Below are 19,584 nucleotides of genomic sequence, written 5' to 3'. Positions count from 1 at the left end.
TGTCTCCAGACAACCTGAGAGGACCCCACAGAAATCCCCGAACACGGCTGCCGGCCTCGGGTGCCTCCTCTCCCCCTCCCCAGGCTTCGGGAGTCTTCGACGAAGGGCCCCCAGACGTGGGGGGAGACTGCCTGCCGTGACGGCCACCTCCTCTACTCCCGGCCCACTCAGGGCCACCCTGCTCCCCGCCTCCCTCCCGGCTTTGTCCCCTGCTGACCCTTTGCTCTTCCTCTAGGGCAACTTGCTTCCAAACGAGGACCCAGAGCTGAGACACGACGGGAGTATTTTCTGGGTTCGTCTTGGGCTACCTGAGGCCAGGGGCGTGCTCCTCCTTCTAGGGCTTGATCTTCTCTTCCAGCGGGGACACAGCTCGTCCCTTGAGACCGAGGAAAGGAGGGCAGCCTTCCCTCAGGTCCTGGGAGGGCTAGAGGAGGGCCATCAGGCAAATGGCAGTGACAGACATCATCTGGGTCCCAGAGGGTGGAGAAGGTTTTCAGGACCCCTGCATCAGACCGTGGGGGAAGGCTGCGAGCTGCCCTGATGGACAGTGGGTTTCAGTGGTGACGGTGGGAGCCCGTGGGGACCCCCGTCCTAGAGGCCATGAGGTCACCGTGCCTCGGCTGTCTGCTTGGTTTTTACAGTGACACCACTCTTCAGGCCAGAGTGACCTGTGCTCCGACGTGCCGCGGACTCGAGGTTTGGTTTGTGTTGGGAGGCAGCAGGTCGACGGACCACCTGTGACAAGAGCTCAAGTGGCAGGACGGAGGTTGGAGTGACATGTGACGTCCACACAGGGAGGAGCAGCCTGGGGGACTGGAAGTGCACCCTGCATGGTGGACAGTCTACACCTGGGTCATCTAGAGATTCTTCAGTCACCTCAGGCTCCTGTGCCCTGCACTGGGTACACCACCCCCTCTCCCTCCTCCTGCCGGGTGCTGAGGATGGACCAGGTGGGCTCCTGGGCTGTGGTCATGTGCATTGATTTTGGCCCCGTCGGCCACCGTCCCTGGGCAGTCCTGGGGAGCCTGGATGACCTCTGACCTAGCCCTTCATTCTGGAGAAAGGTGAGACGTCCCTGACCCTGCCGACGTCAGGGACAGGAGATGCCTGTCTGGCGGCCTCTGGGACCTCTGCAGAGAGTGGCCTGGGTGGTTCCCTCCAGTCTCCTGCTTTCAGTCTGCGCCATTTTCTGCATCTGCCCTGAGTAAAGCCACGGCTTGAGCATGGCTTTCACAACCAGGTTCTGGAACCCCAGGATCCCAAGAGGGACGTCAACTGCTGCCCTGAGGCTGAGTTCTCTGGGATGGGGTGGGGCAGGATTCCCTTTCCTGCTAATGCCAGAGCCCCTCAGCTACCGTCAGCTTCATGTGCTTTGAGCTTTGTTTAATATTTTTTTGGAAAAGGGTTCTGCCATAAAAGAAAACTAGAATAGTGATAAAGGTCAGAGCACCGAACTCGGGCCCTTGTGGTGTACTGTTCCTTTAAATCCGGACATCTCTCGGGGCCTGGAAATGAAGAGGTTCCTTCTTTGCCCTACCCCTTCTCAAGATGGGGGTTAGGTGAAAGGATGCTTTGGGGGTTCAGGAGAAGTGCAAGTGAAGACCTGAAGAGGCGGAGTGAGAGGCCCCTCCCATACACACACACACACACACACACACACTTTGGGAGCTGCTTTTCCAAGAAAAGTGCAGGGCCCAGTGGTGAGGGAGCGCCCCCCTGAGGGCGCCTCAGGCCACTGCAGGAAGAGGCGGCTGCTGGCCTGGGGAGGTGCAGCCAGGAGCTTCCCACTGGGGTTACTGGAAGGCCCCCAAGAAGATGAGCCCCTGTCCCAGAAAGCAGCCCAGTCTACCGGGGGGGCCAGAGTGCACCCCTCTGTGGCCCACTCTGGCAGGGGATGCTTACCATTTGGGTGGACTTTGAGAAAGCCCAAAAGTGACTCAGAAAAGTGGGTGATTTCCCTCCCTTGGTGGCTGAGAAAGCAAGGCTCAGGAGGGCGAAAGGACCTCCTTCCATTTCAGAGCAGGGAGACAGCGTCGCTGTGGACAGAACCCAGGAGGGCTTAGTGGGAGAACACTTAATGTTTGCAAGCAACCCAGGGTCTGAGGGCCGAACAGGACGGCAGGAGCTCAGGGAAACGCCGGAAAAGTGGGGTTTGACAGGCTGCCCTGGCCTGCCCTGCCCTGCCCTGGCCTGCCCTGCCCTGCCCTGGCCTGCCCTGCCCTGGCCTGCCCTGCCCTGCCCTGCCCGGACTATTTTTGTGTGTGTGTGTGTGTGTGTGTGTGTGTGTGGTCATTGTTTCGTTTTGTTTTTGATACTAGGGATCGAACCCAGGAGCACTTAACCACTGAGCCACATCCCCAACTTTAAAAAAAAAAATTTTTATTCCCTTTAAAAAGCATTTTTTTAGGGACAGAGTCACTGAGTTGCTTAAGTTGAGGCTGTCCTCAAACTTGTGGTACTCCTGCCTCAGCCTCTGGAATCCCTGGGGTTACAGGCGTGTGCCTTTGTCCTCAGCTCCCCGTCTGCGTCTTAACCTCCGTCTCTCTAACTGAAATTCCCAAGAGTCAAGTGAACACAATTTTCTATCCCCAGTAGAATTTCCCATTAGAGGATGTAAAATCCCAGATCCCTGTAATTATTTTAACAACAAAAATAAGGCCTCCTCCTTGCTCTTGCTTGGCCTCCCCCTTTCCCACCTTTTTGCTCTTGACCATCTCTTCTTTTCCGGAGGCAGGGGAGGAGCAGGAACTAGCAGAGACTTGTTGGGGAGCTGGTCTGCGGCCGAGGGCTTTCCCCGTGACCCCAGCTCCTTGCCTCCCTCCTTTGTGCTACCCGGAGCCACTAAGGTTTCCTTTTTTGTTTTTTGAGGCGTGGGGGATGACGATGGGACCCAGGGGCTCCTGACCACGGAGCCACATCCGTAGCCGTCTGGTGTCTCTTTTTTATAAAGGGTCTCACTGAGTTGCTTAGGGCCGTGCTCAGTTGCTGAGGCTGGCTTTGAGCTGGAGATCCTCCTGCGCCACTGGGATCACAGGTGTGTGCCACTGTGCCCGGCTTGTTGTGCTTTGCATTTCAAGTGCATGTCAAGGGGTTCACTGACTCCTCAGAGGGGTCACTGGTGCTTAGAATTCAGTGGGAGCTGCCTCACATCTACTCCCACCCCTGGGGTCCTGGCATGGCCGCTTCCTGGGCCTGGGTTCAGTGGGCCTGGCATCCCTTTAGATGAACACACCGGAGTAACCCAAGGGATTGGGTGGCTGCTGAGGGTCCGATTCTATTCCAATCACGTATTAAGTGTGAAGAATGTAAGTATGGGGTACATCCAGCACCATCCCTCTCCCGTCTGCCTGCCCTCACGTCCCTCAGTGGACAAGGCCTGTGTGTGCCCAGCATTGACTGGATTCCCATTTTGCCTTTACTTCCAGCTCACCTCCCGAAACGAGTAGGAATTCCTTGGTCACAGTTCCCCAAGTTGGCGTGAACGTTTTAACGGAACACAGGGAGCTCCCACCAGGTCAGAACCTGAGGAAGCCTGCGTACCTTTTCCCGTCTCTTCCTTTCACGATAGGAGCCGCCCTAACAGATTCTGGAGGATGAAAGGGCCCAAGGCCTCGTTTTCCAGATGTTCCATATACAATCAGATAAAAAATATTGAGCTAGTGAGCTACCATCTTGGCGAGTAAACACTGACCTGTTTCACGCTTTGGGGCGATGGACACTTCTGTTTACACCACCCCACCCCTCCCTGCCCTCTAACACTGACCCAGTGTGATTGAGAAACCGAGTCCGCGGGCTCTGGGCCATACAAGCCCTGTTCAGGACACACGCGTGTACATTCAAGAAGAGTGTTTTGTTTCTCCTGCCTTCCTACTAGAGAAGAAAGTCTTTTTTTCTATGATATGGCCTTTTTAAGGTCATAAAAGGAATATTAGGTTTGCCAAGAAAAAGGGAAGATTCTCATAGGGCTGGTGTCTCACGATCCACAGTAGCTGGGCACATCTACTTGATGTCAAGTGAACATGAACCCATTATGTCTTTCTTTCTTTTTTTTTTTTTTAAGAGAGATTGAGAGAGAATTTTTAATATTTATTTTTTAGTTCTCGGCAGACACAACATCTTTGTTGGTATGTGGTGCTGAGGATTGAACCCGGGCCGTACGCATGCCAGGCGAGCGCGCTACCGCTTGAGCCACATCCCCAGCCCCCCATTATGTCTTTAAATAAGTTTATTAGAGCCAAACTATTTAAATAATTTTATTTGTTTCATCCTTTGGTAGATGAGAAAAATACATTACAAAATACATTATACAGAGGACAGCTCACAGTACACATTACTAAAAACACAATCTACATTCCAGCCAGGGCTGGTAATAAATTCAGAAGAAAGCCACGGAGGCCTTGAAAACCAGATTTCAGCTCTATGGAATGAATTTTCCCCTTAGGTCCCCTCTTTATCTCAACCTCAGCATGTATTAGCACCCCTAATCAGGTGGGTGTGGGCAGAGTTGGAGCAGCATTGAATGGGATTGGTGAACTCTCCATTCACCTAAAGCAGCAAGACATTAGAATCCCTGGGGATGGGGGGGGGAGGGGAGAAGGGCCAAGTTAAAATTGCTGTCTTAAAGCATGGCAGGACTCCTCGGGCCTCCTACAAGTTCCCAGGCAGCCGTCCCAGATCTGGGTTTCCCAAGACTTGGGTCTTTCTTAGCTTGTTTCTGGCCTCTGTTGTTTCAATCTTGACCCACTCTGCCCCAAAGCAAGCTTCCTGACAGGGAGACACGGGCAGCACCCGCCATATGCAAGGTCATGTCCAAACTTTTACAACAGCAGTACATACAGCACAGCACCACCTGCTCCAGCCCCGCAGACTCCCCCCACTTTCCTCCTGGCCCAGCAGTTGCTCACGCCTGGGGTAAGGACACAGGTCATGGAACAACCCACCTCAGAGCTAACCATTTCTAGTAGGACCAGCATCTTACAAGAAGGACTTGAAGGGGTCCACAATTCTCCAAGTCAGCCAAACTTATTTCAAGAGCCATCTCTCTTCTACACCCCCAAACAAAGCAGGAGACAGGAGGAACGTGAGCAGAGCTTACCACTGATCACAATCCAGGGCCAGTCAGAAGCCACTTTCTGGGAGGGAGAGGAGCCAAAGCACACTGCAGAGTGGTAGCTGGACAGCGAATGGCTGTGATCAGAAAAGACCACGTACACACGCAGGAGCCTGCGCCCCAGCCCCCTCAGTTCTCATAAAAGGATTCCTATGAAGCAGCCTCTTGAGCCTCCACATTTTCTGTTTCTTAGAAATTTGAAAAGTCTCTGAAACTAGAAGTGAAAAGCAGTCCTAAGAATCAAGTTCATCACACCAGCCTGCTACACTGAAAGTCAGCAGAGGCCTTCGGGAAACCTAGGGGTGGGCCAGGTGGGTGCTTCAGCTCCAGATTTCTTGGGTTAGCGGAGCACAGCCTCATGGCTACCAAAGCACAGTGGACCTGGCACCCCTCCCCCACCTCCCAAGCAGTCAGGGAATGGGGGTGGGGTGGGATGTGGGAATAAAAATAAAGATGAGTCAAGACCAGCATCTTCAAATTAACAAACTGTAATTGTTTTCCCAAAGATACATTTTTTTTCATACACATCCATCATACACTGTAACCAAAAAAAGCAGTGTACATGAAATAAGAGAAAATAAATTAAAAATCCATAGCATAGGTAAGGAGGCTCTAGTCTGGAGCACAGCTGAGTTTCCAGCAGTATAAGGAGGCTCGAGAGTTTCTTTATAAGAATGCCTGCTAGCAAGGGTTCCAGCAAGGTGGTTGTTGGTCTGTAGTCAGTCTGGAGTACTTGGAACAGTTCTGTTTGTTTTTTTGTTTTTTTCCTTAGCGTTTAGAATAGCCATCATTGTCCTGCAATAGGCAGAGCTATCACGTCCAGGAAAAATGAGGGAGGGAACCACAGAGGCAGCGTGAGATCCAAATACAGCATTCAAAGGTATTGGTCCAGTGGTGCCTGGGGGAGGAGGAGGGGAGACGCTCCAGGGTTAGCCATCTTCCTTTGGGGGTGTGTACCAGCCTGCAAAGAAACACACCAGGTCAGCGAGGTCCAGGCCGGGTGCGCCCTCCCTGTCCCCGTCACCGTGGACATCTGCAGCGTCTCCAGGCAAGAAGGTCCTAGGGAGGCTGCCAGGTGCGAGAAGAGAGGTGCAGGGAAGCGGAGGCTGCCTACCTGGAGGTTGTAAGGAAAGGGAGAGTGAAGAGCCCAACCTGAGTGGTGAAGAGTCTTTCAAAGGGTGGTCAGGAAGAGGGCAGCACCAAGACTGCCCACGACACCACCTCCAGGCCTTCTCTGGAGAGCGGGCAGGTGTGGGTGAGTGGGTGGTAAGGCTCGGAAACCCAGAGGGACCTGGCTAAGGGCCGAGTGAGAACCTGGGGTTGCCCAGCATCAGAGCTCCGGGCCCGGCTCTGGCCTCACCGTTTTTTTCGTGGATCTGCACCAAGGACTTGTAGGACTGCTGTGCTCTCGTCAGACTGTACTGAGACTGGGGAGAGAAGCCACCCGATCAGACCACGCCAGCTGTGGCTCACTGCCCCTCCCCTTCCACAGGCGGCCATCCGAGGCCCAAGAAGCCCGGCTGCCAGCGCGGTACCCTGGTAGCATGCTAAGGACCTCTGCCTGAGAGGTCCCTTGGGGACACAATCCCACAGCCTTCCCTTTCCTGACCTGAGCCCCCAAACCCTGAGGACACCCCTCAGCTAAGGCCCTGCTCTGTTCCCACTGTGGCCACCCCAGGCCCTCTCCTCCAACATCGCAGCCCAGGGACTGTGTCCCTGTGCCCTCAGCCTTGGCCACGATGCACTCGGCCCAGCCAGCCTGCAGCCCAGGCCCCTTACTTTGTTGGCTCCAAACTGCACTCGCGCTTTCCCCTTCACCAGTGTGGCACTGATCTGCATGATCACTGACTCTATGGAGTAGGCACTGCTCCAGCCCTGGGGACAGGAGGGACAAAGCGAGCGAGTCAGGACAGGGCTCCTGGAGACACCTTCCACTTCTTCTCCAGGCGGCAGTGCCTCTCTACAGAAGTGCCCGTGCCCTTCCCTCCCAGGACAGCCACTACCTGGCAGGGTAACAGGGCCACAGACGCCTGAGCCCAGGCCGGGATGGGGAGGAAGCTCAGCTGTGGGGCCCCACCCAGGCTCTTGGGCCAACAGTGAAAGGGCCTCACCTGCTTGGTGAGAAGTTCCATGCAGATGGCACCTCCGCCCAGAACATACCTGCATGACAAAGGTCGGTCAGTCAGGCCTGGCAAGAGCTTCCAGTCCCTGCTTCACCCTCTCCCTGACCCAGCCACTCACCCTCCAGAGAGGACTGGAGACACAACCCTGACGAACGGTGGGTCAAAGGGAAAGTTATCCTGAGAAAGACAGAGGCAGCGTTCAGGGAAGGAGACCGGCATCCCCACAAGACCTAAGCAGACAGCAACTCAGGCCAGGGGAGGAGAGCTGGGGGAAGGCTTACCTTAAAGGAGAAATTAAGTAGGATGAAATCAGCTCCTTCCTTCTCTTTGAGGATTTGGAGATCATTGTGCAAAGCGCTGTCCTGGTCAACTCTGTGAAACAAGTCTGGGCTCAAACCCTTGTCCCAGTGCAGAGCCTCACAAGGGCTCCCCACCAACCCCCTCCTCCCCTGCGCCCCGGCCGGCCCCAGATACATATACCACTGCCCACACCCACTTCTGGGGACCCTGCAACCCACATGCTGGTGGGACTGCCCGGACATCACCAGGTGTTCCACCCACCCGGCTCCCGACTCCCCAGTCCCCACTCACTTGAGGAGTTTGACATTCCAATCGTATAGACTGTCATTCACGAGTTCAACTGCATAGTTTCCTAGAAAATGGGAAGGGAAGTGTCAGTAGGACAGTACAGGTGGGGAGGGGTCCCTCAGACTGCTCCCTTTCACAAACCGAGGGAAAAAGATCAAAGGTCCGGGTCTGCTCCAGATGAATGCACACCCAAGCCAAGCCACTGGCTTTAAGGTGCTCCGTTCCTGACCGCAAGTTTGTCAACACTCATGTACCCCAGAACCTTGGGGCTTTGTGCACCACATCATATCATATCCCATATCCACCCGAGGAGAAACTCCCGTGCAAGCCCCTCTCTGGAGCAAACTCACCGCCTTTGAAACTCTGTGATCGGTATATATCCCTGAGCTCCTTCATCAGCCGGTCAGTGGCCTGCACCGAGCCAGACACTGCACCCTGTGAGGGAGAAACAACAGGATATTCTCTGGTCCCACAGTCTGGAAACACACGTTACGCCTCCACTGCTTGCCCAGGGCTTGGAGGATGATTAGATGCGAGCAGCTCCCTGTGCTGTGAGCTGCGGCCTACCACTCCCCAGGTAGTGCCCACCTCCCTCGTGCCCCGCCGCTCCCTACAAGGCACGTACATTTAAGTAATCTTGCCTCTGGTTCTTTTTGATCTTCTCTAGGATGGCCAGGTTTTCTTTTCCAATGCCATCGTCTTCGGATTTCTTGCCCTCAGCTGGCTCTTCCTCTTTCATTTCATAGTGATCTAGGTCTTCCGTGTCCTGGGCAGAGTGGGAAGGAGGGGAACAGAGGGGAAAGGGAGAAGGCTGTGGATGAGGACCGTCACCTTCCCAGTCCCACCTGGCATGGAGCTCCAGGAGAAGCAGTCGTCTAGCAGTCCCACCACTCAGCACCCCCCTCGCTTCTGGAACAGTTCCCAGCCCTATCCCTCCACCCTGTGAAGGACAGGCACTTCTCTTCAGTTCTACAGTCGCAGAGCTAAGGTAAGGACCTAGGAAGACTTGGCTTTTGCTCCCCAGGACAACCCTGCTTGACCTGCCCCTAAAACTCCCCCCTGGAGGCAGAATCTCTTTCCCAATTCCTAGCAGAATGACTTTGGCCCGACACTGTCACTGAAAGCTCATGTTTCATCAGGTGAACTGATGTACCCAGGAGTCCTCAGGGCCTCCGGTCCAGAGGAGAATCTGGGATTTTATCTCCTCCTCCCCCTACAAATGTAGGGCTTGAGTCAGATTTGCAGAGGCACCTACTAACAAGATGGAAATGAGAAAGGGGGTCCAGAGAGGAAGGCGGCTGAAGTCAAGAACAGAGTCAGCTCTTTATTCAACCTATTCTAAGCGAACAAGTAGTTCACTATTCACAGAGGGAGGAGGCCAGGAGTTAGCCTTTCAGTCAAGTGTTCAGGGTGTAGTACACAGGGCTGTCCACTGTCTGGGAAGAGTAAATTTCATGTGTCACTAGCTGTCTGTCAGTCTTAAGACCCTTACAGACTTACAGAACTTGGGACATTAATCCAACACTCTAAAGAAAGTGATCAGTGTCTTACCTGGCAGGACATACTGACCTCCTGATTATTACAGTACCAGCTAACATCCACTTAATGTTTATTACACACCAGATCATTTCATCCTCACAACCATTATTGAATGTTATTCAACACTGTCTCCATTTTACAAATGAGGAAGCTTAAGTCTAGTAAGATATTAATTCTCATGCCCAAAGTCATAGAACTCTTGGCAGAGCTAAGCATTAGATCAAGTTCTATCTGGATCTGAAACTCTTAACCATTCTTAACCATTACGCTGTATTCTGCAAAAGCATCCATGTTTTTAAAGAATATATTAGGTAAGTTACTTAGTACTCACCATATACTTTATATGCAATATTTTACTTAATCTTAAGACAACCATATGCAGCATGTATTATAATCCCATCTAGCTTGGTGAGATTAGGTGTACCTCCCTAGTTAGGATAGCCAGGATGCAAACTCGGTCTGAAATTAACCTGAGTATTTATTTGCACCTGACTGCCTTCAGAGGAGGGATATGGTGCCTGTTTCCTCTACTACACTGATCATTCCTCCTCGTCGGTACATTGTTTCTCTCTCCCTAGTTCTAGACTGGAGCTCTGTTTATGGTGAGTGATGAGTGCTGCTGACTGCAACAGCTTCCTGCCAACACCACCTCAGGTCGCAAGCCTACCTCAGGCATCTCCTCGTCTTCATCTTCTGAAGATACTTCTTCCTGTGTGCACTGCAGTGGGGAGGGGAGGGAGATGAGATCAGAGCCCCAGTGACTGTGGAGTGCAGCCTCTGACCTACTCCCCTAAGCCTCCCGGTCTGGAAGCTATACACTCGCCCGTCTCTCCAACAGCCAGAGTCAGTGGAAGCAAGAGCCGGGATGACTTCCCTATCAGCCCATCATTTTCCTCCTACCATATGCCAAGGAATAAAAAAAGAAAAATGGCTCTTCTTGTCACCCACCTTGCAAACCCCACTTAATTTTCCTAAGAACCCTTCTTTTACTTGATCTTTTCTAGACTGATACTGCATTCTTGGCTCGAAAGAAAGGGCCTGGGTCCCCAGTGGCCACCAACTGCTACTTCTAAGGTAATGGTAAAATTCCCACTCCTTCTCAACCTCAGGGATGGCAACAGATGCCGGAGAGGGGGGTTCGATAGGAGAGATGAAGCTACTAGTGTTCCACTCAGCTGGAGAAAAAAGAGGCTGAAAGTCACATGTGTGTCTATTTGGGAGTGGGTGGGGATGGGGAGAGGCTACTGGGGACAGGCTACTGCAGATCCGTCTCAGTTAACTCGTACTTATTGAGTGCTCTCTGTGGCACAACTCTGTACAACAGCCTAAAGCCCTTTAGCTGCTCACCTGTTCTGCTGGCAAGGGCTGATCCAGCATCTCCACATCAGGATGCTGAGGGAGGTTGTAGAGTTTACACAGGTCGGAGATGATCCTCTTCAGATGCTGCAAGAGCTGGGTTGGGGACCACAGAGATATCAAACACTTCTATCCCACTCTAATATGGACAGCTGCACTGATAAACTTGTAGCTCGCATCCCAAACCGGCACCTAGTTCTCTAAACCCGATGGACCACAGGCTGTGGGAATGGCTCCTGGTCCACCAATCCTGCAGAGGATGGCCTCTACTGGGATTCACCTCTGGCTTCAGACAACTCTCCTAGGAAGTCTGCCCCACCATGTTTGGCCACTTTTCATATACAGCACCCTTTCGCCGGGGACTTTATGACACAGGCCTCACAGATATATGTGTGCTCCTACCCCATGGCCCCCTCACCAGAGTATTCCCTTTCTTTATGTCCACCAGCCTCTCCAAGACAGCAGCCAAGTTAGGGTCATCAGATTCCACCGACCAGATGGGGGGCACAGCAGGGTATGACTCCTAAGGGGAAAGAGTAGGAAGAGCAGTCACAATGGGCAACTCTGGGAGGTGCCAGACTTTGCCTGCACTCTGACCCTCAAGATTCTGGTCCCTTGGCTTGTCCACCTCAAGCCCTACACAGTAATAAAAGCCAGCTCAGCAGATCAGTATCTAACCAAGCAGCTTCCCAACCAAGCCAAGACTGGGAGAAAACAGTCCCTCAGAAGACTTTTCAAAGAAGCAACCTGGAACTTTTTCTTTCTGCCACAGCAAAAACCAGAGAAAGCAGGACAGCCACACTGCTAACAGTGAGGGGCTCCTGATCTTCTGTCCTGCCTCTCCAAGTTCCAGACTTGGAGTTCTCCCACACCCAAGTCAGAGTCCTCCCAAATCCTTCTGCTTTCCAAACTCCAGCAAAGGGAGGAGGGATCAGCCTCATCACAATCACACTGCTGTGAAAAACGCAAGACTACAGCTCACCAGGGAGGGAGGGACAAAAATAAAACTATATATTCAGAAGCTGAAAGAATATCGGCAAGAATCTCCCCTCCCCATTCCCAAGAGAACCCCTCAAAGACCAGTTCTCCCCACCTCTCCCTTGGGAACCTGCCACCTTCTCTGTCCAGGCGTGGGCTGTGGGACTCCACATGGCAGGCTGGGAGAAAGAGGCCTACGCTGCTGACATTCCCAGCATTCCTGAGCCACGTTGCCAAACGCCTGACCAGACTCCCCTCTACCCAAACCAAAACCAAAAGGGCTAGTTCAGGCCAAGTCTCCTTTATAGGGACCACAGGGAGTCTAGCTGAGGAACCCCTAAATTAACTCCCAACCAAGGACAAAGATAGGAGATGGCCTCTAGCGAGTAAAAGGGTAGGTAGATGGGGCCAAACCTACCCGTTGAGGAGCCAGAAGCTTAACTTCACAACAAAATTAAACCTGGAGGCTTCCGCATGCCCAGGAAACCTTACCCACTCCTGGGATCTCAGCTCTGCCACAGCTCTAACCCTCAGTGCTGGAGGGGGAAAAATACACACCAAAGACACTCAGGTCTTCACCTGACTAAGCCACTTCTAGTCTTTCAATGGTAACTTTTGGGGGGAGGATGGGAAAAGAGAGAAATAGGACACATGAGTTTTGGTGGGGCACCATCCAACCCAAGCTGAGGCTTACCTCACCAAACCTTGACCTGGTTTGACTGAGGAAAAGGAAAGAACACACCGTGTCAACTGGATTCAGGCCCCCAAGCACCACAGAATTCACAAGTCTGTCTTTCCCCAGGCTACTCCTATTCAGACTGCCTGCCTGGATACAGCACTGTCCACCAGCTCCCCAGCTACTGCTTCAGCAGGGGGAAGACCACAACAGGGAATTCCAACCAGTGGAAGTGCTACCGCAGGTGGGACCACACATTACTACAAGTTATCAGAAAGCTAACCTCCTCAAGGAATGTTTGAGGGCAGAATAAGGCAGGACACATGCAAGGCGTCTCCCAGCCTAGTATACTTAGAATGAAACAATGCCCACTGGGGAGAATAGAACAGTGTGCTCAGAATAAATGGGGTACCTTATGCACATCACAATACCGTCACTACCAAGAAAGGAACAGACCTAAGGCAAATGGACATATCCACAGGGAACAGGGAGAGTGGAAGATCTGCTACCAGCTGAGGCAAAAGGGGAGTGTTAGAGGTTACACCAAAATAAAAGGGTACTCCAAGGAGTAAAGGAAGAGGAATCAATGTACTGCAAACTATCACTTGGTGAAATTCAGAGAGCAAAGAGGGTCTTCAAGAGGGATGCCTGGACAGGGATCCCACAGGTGGCAAACATCCTGAGTCAAAGGAACTACTGAGAGGGGTCATCACTGACATGTGCAGAGTTCCAAGCGAGGTCTTTCCAGCTGGGGTCAGTGCAGAGGCCTGGAACCTAGTAATCAGAATGGGGAGGGGGGAAGGGGCATTCCCAGGTGAAAGGTAAAGTTGTAGAGGAGTAGCCAAAAGGAGCCCAAATCTTGAACCTTGGGATGTGGGTGGGTTCGTGGAAGGGGGGAGTCCAGGCGCCATATGTCGAGGTGTCCCTTGCTATCAGGGATCATTAGTGGAGGTTTGAGTGCCTAGAAGAACCTCAAGCTGCAGAAACAAGTGTAAACTAGGGAGGACGGAGACTCAAGAAGGGGCTTTGGCCTCCCAGGTCCTTCGAGAGCAAAAAGCTGTGTGGGGTGGTCCTGAGTCCTGACCAGGGGCCCCCAAGAGGTGCACGCGAGAGGGTCCTCACCGTGATGTTGCAGTGGATGCGGACGGGATCCCCGGGCACCGACCCCCGTGGGGGCAGATGCGGTCCGGGCGCGGCCCCCGCCCCGGCCCCTCCGGCCCCAGCCAGCAGGAACTCGCAGCTCAGCTCGTCCAGGCAGGCGCTGGCAATGCGGAAGCGCTCGTGGCCGCGGTGGAAGATGGACTCTAGCAGCTTCAGCTCCCGCCTCAGGCAGGGCCCCGGCCCCGGGCCCCCCCCTGGGCCGCCCCCGGCCCCCGGCGCCGCCCCCTGGCCCCCCAGCTGCTGCCCCGGCCCCGGCTGCTGCTGCCCCTGCGGCTGCGGCTGCTGCATCCTCCGCTCCGCTCCGCTCCGGGGCCGGCGGGCCGGGAGCCTCCGGCCTCCGCTCCGGGCTCCGCCGCCGCCGCCGCCGCGGTCCGCACTTCCTGATCCCCCCTTCGCCAAGATGGCGCCGCCGCCACCTCCGGGACAGGGCCCCCCCCTCCGCTCGCTGGCCCCCCCGGCCGCCGGAAGCCGCGCGCCCCTCCTCCTCCTCTTCCTCGGCGGCCCCGCCTCCGTCCCCCTCACGTGACCTCCCCGCTCTGGCCCTCCGCACGTGATCCCTCCGTCTTTCCCGCCCCCTGGTTCTCTCCTGTCACCCTCCACATGTGACCCTGGGCTGCGGGCTCGCCTCTTTGAGCGCTCCGGTGCGTGTTTACGTACGTCGTGCGTGCATGCGCGCGACGGCCCTGCGCCGGCGCTCCCTTCTCACGTGACCCGGCGCCGCGTGCTCCCAGGGGCTCCCCGCGCGGGACCCTGTTTCCTGCTCGGGGTCCTGTTTCCCCGCCCCCGAGCGGCGGCGAGCCTGCGGGGCGCTCCGTGGGCTGAGAAGAAAGGAGCGCCGTCTCCGCCGCCCGGCGCTGGGCTGCCCCGCGCTGGCCCCCCGCCGGCGTCCCCAACTTCTGGCCCCGGGGGCGGGCGTGCTGCGTGCACACTCACCGGGGGCGTGGGGTCGGGGAGGAGCTGGGGACGGCGCGCAGGGGGCTCGGATTCCCGTCCGGCCCCTGCCCGTGACTCGTGGGGTGACCTTGGGTTAAGCACGGTCCTGCTGAGCTGGCTTCCCCGTCCACACAGTAACTCCGAGGAAGAGGATGGACGCTGCTTTGGCTTCTTACTGTCAAGGATTCAGGGCGAGGAGCCCTGAAGTGGGAAGCGATAGGCTCCTGGTGGGTTGTGTTTGAGGGGTAGGCAGCAGCTGCCCCTTGGCGCTTTTCAGATCCCTAAGTGTGGACGAGGTTGGGAGAGGGACTGCATGGACTTCCTCCACGGAATTATTGAAGGAGTGCATGGCTGGTCCAAACCCTTAGCCTGTAAGTAGAACGGAAAGAGGCAGACTGAGGCAGACCCATCCCCAGCCCTAAGCCTAAATAGCTCACACCTTGTCGCAGTCAGTGGTCCTGGCAGCTGCCGGGAATAAGTGGCAGCGCCTCCAAGCTCTCGCTAGGTGGCACTGTCACAAAGGACAAAGCTGGCTGAGGTTCCAGAAATGAAGAGATGGTAGTTCTGCCAAGGGCAGGTGTCAGCTTGTGGTAGGGCCTGGTGAATGCTGCTGGGCCAACTCGGCGCTTGAGCCACTGAGCGTATCACCACCTTTCTTTTTCATTTTGGGCTAAAATGCTCTTTTTAGAAGCTAATGGTGTAACTTGGTGATCTGTACTGGTCTATTACTCATTTAATAGCGTTTGCAGAAGACCTTCATTGGCCAAGTTCAGCTTTGGATATTTAGAAATTGTATGTTCCCGGCCTTCCTGGGGGTGGAGTGTTTATCTTCTTTGGGAATCCTGAACAGTTAGCTGCATATCACTTTCATGTCTGGGTACCAGCAGGTAGCATAAGAATCTGTGATAAAATTTCCCATTTATTGAGCACTCCCTGAACCAGGGTATTTTTGTAAATATTTCTAAACCTCCCTACTATATTTTGCAAGGCAAACATTTTTATCCGTGTTGTACCAGTGAGGGAGAAAGAGCTGCCCAGGGTATACAGCCAGGAAGCAGAATTCTTAGCTCTGTCTCCAAAGTCCCTGCCCTTCTACCTCACTCTTGCTTTCCACAAGAGCTTTTCACGTGTCACTTGATGCTAACCTTCCCCAAGAAACACACCCATGTAGCCATTTAGAAGATCCTGTATTCTAAGGGGTTTAATTAGAAAACAAACATGAGAATACCACAATGTTGCACAGACCTCCAAGTCCCTCGGTAAGGAAACAAAACATGGTCACTGGGATGAGGTTTGCTGTCTCTTGTGGGTCTGTTCAGCACCTCAGCTCTCTGGCTGGGAGAGCCCTCTGGCATCTAGAAACCTCATGTTGTGGAGTCATCTGAAATGACCCAACATCAGCACGGTGTCTAGCTGAAATGTAGAGTGCGGAAATGGAAAGGAAATGATGGATGGGCTCATTTAATAAATATATGAGTGCTAGGGAAACAGCAGTTGACTAAAACAAAATCTCCAGCCCTCGTGGAGCTTACATTCTGTTCAGGGAAATAGATGTGATAAAGCCAATTGTCTTGCTAAATGCTGGAGAAGGTAAATAAGTCTTTACTGAGCGCCTACTATGTGAGAGGCACTGGAGATGCAGCATTGAATGAGAGGGACCCAGTCCTCCCATTCTCTTGTGTGCAGCTGTTAGAAAGTCAGACATTTCATGCATTGTTACATACTCAATCACTTAGCTGAGGTGTGGCAGGTGCCTCAAAGGAGAATAGTGTGGCTGGGGATGTGTTCCCGTGCTAAATTCTAAAGGACAAGTAGAATTACCAGCAGGGAGAGAAAGGGCTGACAGTGTTCCAGACAGAAAGAATGGAATATGCAAGGTTTTGAGGTAGGACCATGACGAAATGAAGAAGCAGAAAGAAATTCAACACCTAGAATAAGACAGTGATGCAGGTTAAGCAGGCATGGGCTAGACTTTGGCAGGTATTCAGAGCTATGTTTAAGAATTTGAGCTCACCCCCCCCCCCGCCCGCCCCAGCTACTGGGGTTTGAATACTGAGCTAAATCCCCAGCCCTTTTTATTCTTTATCTTGAGACATTGTCTTTCTGAGTTGCCCAAGCTGGCCCTGAACTTGTGATTCTCCTACTTCAGCCTCCTGAGCTGCTGAGATTACAGGTCTGTGCCACTGTGCCTGGCTAATTTGGGCTTATTTTAAGATCAAAGAAGATCAAAAGATCACTAGAGTTTTGAGAAAATCTGGAAACCTAGGCAACTAGTAGCAATAGCACTCTCAATGAGACCTCTTAAAGGAGAGCTGAGTTTTGTGGGAGAGTGGGAGTTGGTTTATGGACATACTAAGTGTATAAAGGGAAGGAGTGATGTGAACCATCCCCTTGGGATGTAGTAGGGTGTGGGTTCTGAGTTCAGAAGAGAGGGCAGAGCCATAAATGTTAATTTCAGAGACTGCTGCGGCCCTCTGAACCGCAGGGTGGGAAGAGAGATTAGGGAACAGACCAATTGGCCTTGGGTTTGAGCTTTTCTGCTTTGCAAACTATGTGACCTTGAGCAAGTTATTTAATTTCTGAAAACTTCAACTTCCTTATCTATAAGATGAGCATAATACTCTGCCTGACCATTGTGCCAGTTTAGATGAAATGAGGTATGTAAAATGATTAACAGTGATGGGAACTTAGTTCATTGCACGGCAAATGCTAAATCCTACTATTGCTATGATCACCAGTACTACTGAAAAGCCAAGAGGTGCTCATCATTCAGTAAACATTTTTGGGCTTTTTCCATGTGCCAGACATGAGTCTAGGTATTGTAATATAGCAGTAGACAAGATGGACACAATCCCTGCTCTTGTGGTACTTCCATTCTAGTGCAAGGATTATGGACTATCAGACTGTGCAAATAGATGTGAGGAATCAAAGTAGGGTCATGTGGGAGAGAGTGACTGGAGTCACTTTATAAGTTCAGCAGACGGGGAAGGTCTCCCTAGGGAGGTGGAGTTTGAGCTGAGATCTGAGAGGAAAGAAGCGAGACTGGGAGGGAATGGGAGGACCATTCCAAGCAGAGAGAGAACAAAGGCCAAGTGAGCAAGGCAGCTGTGTCCAGAAGTAGGTGCCAATGGTACACTGGCTGAGAAGATGGCCTGTGAGTCCCCCTTTACCAGTTCTTAATGGCGAGACATTGGGCAGGTTACTCGGCCTCAGTTTCCACACCTGTGAAGTGGAGGTCATGGTAACGCCTACCTCCCAAGGCTGTTGGGAGGATTACACGAAATCCTGTAAAGCATACAGAATGGTGCACATAATAAGAACTCAATAAGTGTTTTTAAACCCCCCGGTTTGAGTCTAGTGAAAGTAGAGGGAGAAGGAAGGAGGTGAAGCAGGGAGGAAGGCAGGGCTGGATTATGGAGACCACAGTAAGTTATTTGGGTTTTATTCAAAGTTCAGTGGGAAACCACTGGAGGACTCTAAGCAGAGAGCAGCATGATCTGATTTAAAAATTTAAAAGATCAACTCTGGCCGCTCTGTGGGAAATGGATTGTAGGGATTTTCTTCTCTCCAAAAGGTCATGTGTTATGAGAGTGAGCAGGTGAGCTTGTGTGAGGCAGGGTGAGCTGCCTTCTTGGACTCACTCCTTGAAGCCTAGGGTTTTGTCATTGGCTCAACAAATACGTCCTGAGCACTTGCTCTTTCCCAGGAACTAGATATGTACGGGGGATGCAGTCACACGTGACATTCAGACCTTTGGGGAGCCCCTGGCATGGTATGTGGCTCACAGGAGGGGCTCCTTACATGACAGCTCCAGCTAGTCTTTTTTTTTTTTTGTCATATTTCTTGTTCCTGTCCTCAAGAGCACATGGAAATGGATGAAATGGAGCCAGACATGACCAACTATATTACACAATAACAGGGATCACCTGGGCAACATAGCAAGCCCTATCTCAAAAAAAAAATAAAAGTTTCCAAAGAATACTACTTGGTATGAGAGATGTTTGAGAAAGAGAAAATGAAAAGGGAAGGTTACAAAGCTATGTCACAGTATGCACCTTTTAAAAACATAACAAAATGTTTGATTTAGTTATATACCCGTCAGGATTGAATATGTTCACACACCAAAAACATGAACAAGAATATTCATAGCAGTATTATTTTTAATGGTACCAAATAGAAAACAATCCAAATATCCATTAATAGTGAAATGGATAAGACACAATATACAATATTCCATCATAATGAAGATGAATGAGCTACAACTACACTCAAAAATGCCCATAATTCTTACTAACAATGCTGAAAAAGCAGACTCAAAAGATTATGATTCAATTTGTATAAAGTTCAGCAGGCAAAGCTGACATATGCTAATAGAAGTCAGAATGGTGGTTGATTAAAAAAAACACTTTTAGTCATTTAAAAAATTTAAATACACATAAAATTTACATGGTAATGGATGAAATGGAGCCAGACACGATCAACTATAATACACAATAACAGGGATGACCTGGGCAATTTTTACGTGGTAATTCAGTGGCATTCAGCACATTCACAATATTGTGTAACCATTAGAATGATCTGGTTCTGTAATTTTTTTTTAGTTGTCTATGAACCTTTATTTTATCTATTTAATATGCAGGGCTCAGAATCCAACCCACTGCTGTAACTTTTAAGTAGTCACTCCCCATTCCTCCCTTCCCCCATGATGATACTTTTGAAAAGGAGGGGGAAATGACTGACAGGGGTATAATGGATACTGGTAATGTTTATTCTTTTTCAAAAAATATACCAGTAGATGTTGTATGGTTGTGTTTTTGTTGCAAACATTTAGCTTACATTTATAATGTCTACACTTTTTGTGTGAATGTTATATCTGAGTAGATATAGACATATAAATGTGCTAACAGCGATTTTCTCCCCTGGGAAAAATTACAAGTCCATCACTTTGATTTGTTAACTTGTGTTTTCCAGTTGGTCTTCATGAACACTGGTAATAAGATTTAAAACATCTTAAAGGAGAAAACATTAATTTTAATGTCTTTCAAAATAAAATGTTCCTAGCCAGGCAGGCATAGTAGCTTAGCAAGCCTGTAATCCCACCTACTTGGGAGGCTGAGGCA

The 19,584-nt window shown here is 51.7% G+C and overlaps 1 protein-coding gene across 1 annotated transcript; it reads right to left on the bottom strand.

Annotated features, from left to right (window-relative positions):
• Positions 1 to 5,582: 5,582 nt before the first annotated feature.
• On the bottom strand, positions 5,583 to 13,947 carry Ube2q1 (ubiquitin conjugating enzyme E2 Q1). The gene is made up of 13 exons (XM_026405065.2): positions 13,493 to 13,947; positions 11,135 to 11,239; positions 10,708 to 10,812; positions 10,028 to 10,078; positions 8,447 to 8,587; positions 8,172 to 8,256; positions 7,825 to 7,885; positions 7,515 to 7,605; positions 7,352 to 7,410; positions 7,222 to 7,270; positions 6,890 to 6,985; positions 6,471 to 6,537; positions 5,583 to 6,071 (listed from the first exon to the last, which is right to left on the bottom strand). Exons 1-13 carry the CDS (start codon positions 13,817 to 13,819, stop codon positions 6,040 to 6,042), a joined length of 1,269 nt encoding a protein of 422 aa, XP_026260850.2. The 5' UTR covers positions 13,820 to 13,947; the 3' UTR covers positions 5,583 to 6,039.
• Between the last annotated feature and the right edge of the window lie 5,637 nt (positions 13,948 to 19,584).

This window comes from Urocitellus parryii, chromosome 11 (genome assembly GCF_045843805.1).
Source record: "Urocitellus parryii isolate mUroPar1 chromosome 11, mUroPar1.hap1, whole genome shotgun sequence".
Classification (NCBI taxonomy): domain Eukaryota; kingdom Metazoa; phylum Chordata; class Mammalia; order Rodentia; family Sciuridae; genus Urocitellus; species Urocitellus parryii.
The sequence above is the reverse complement of the archived record's forward strand: the minus strand, read 5'-3'. Positions and strand labels throughout refer to the sequence as shown.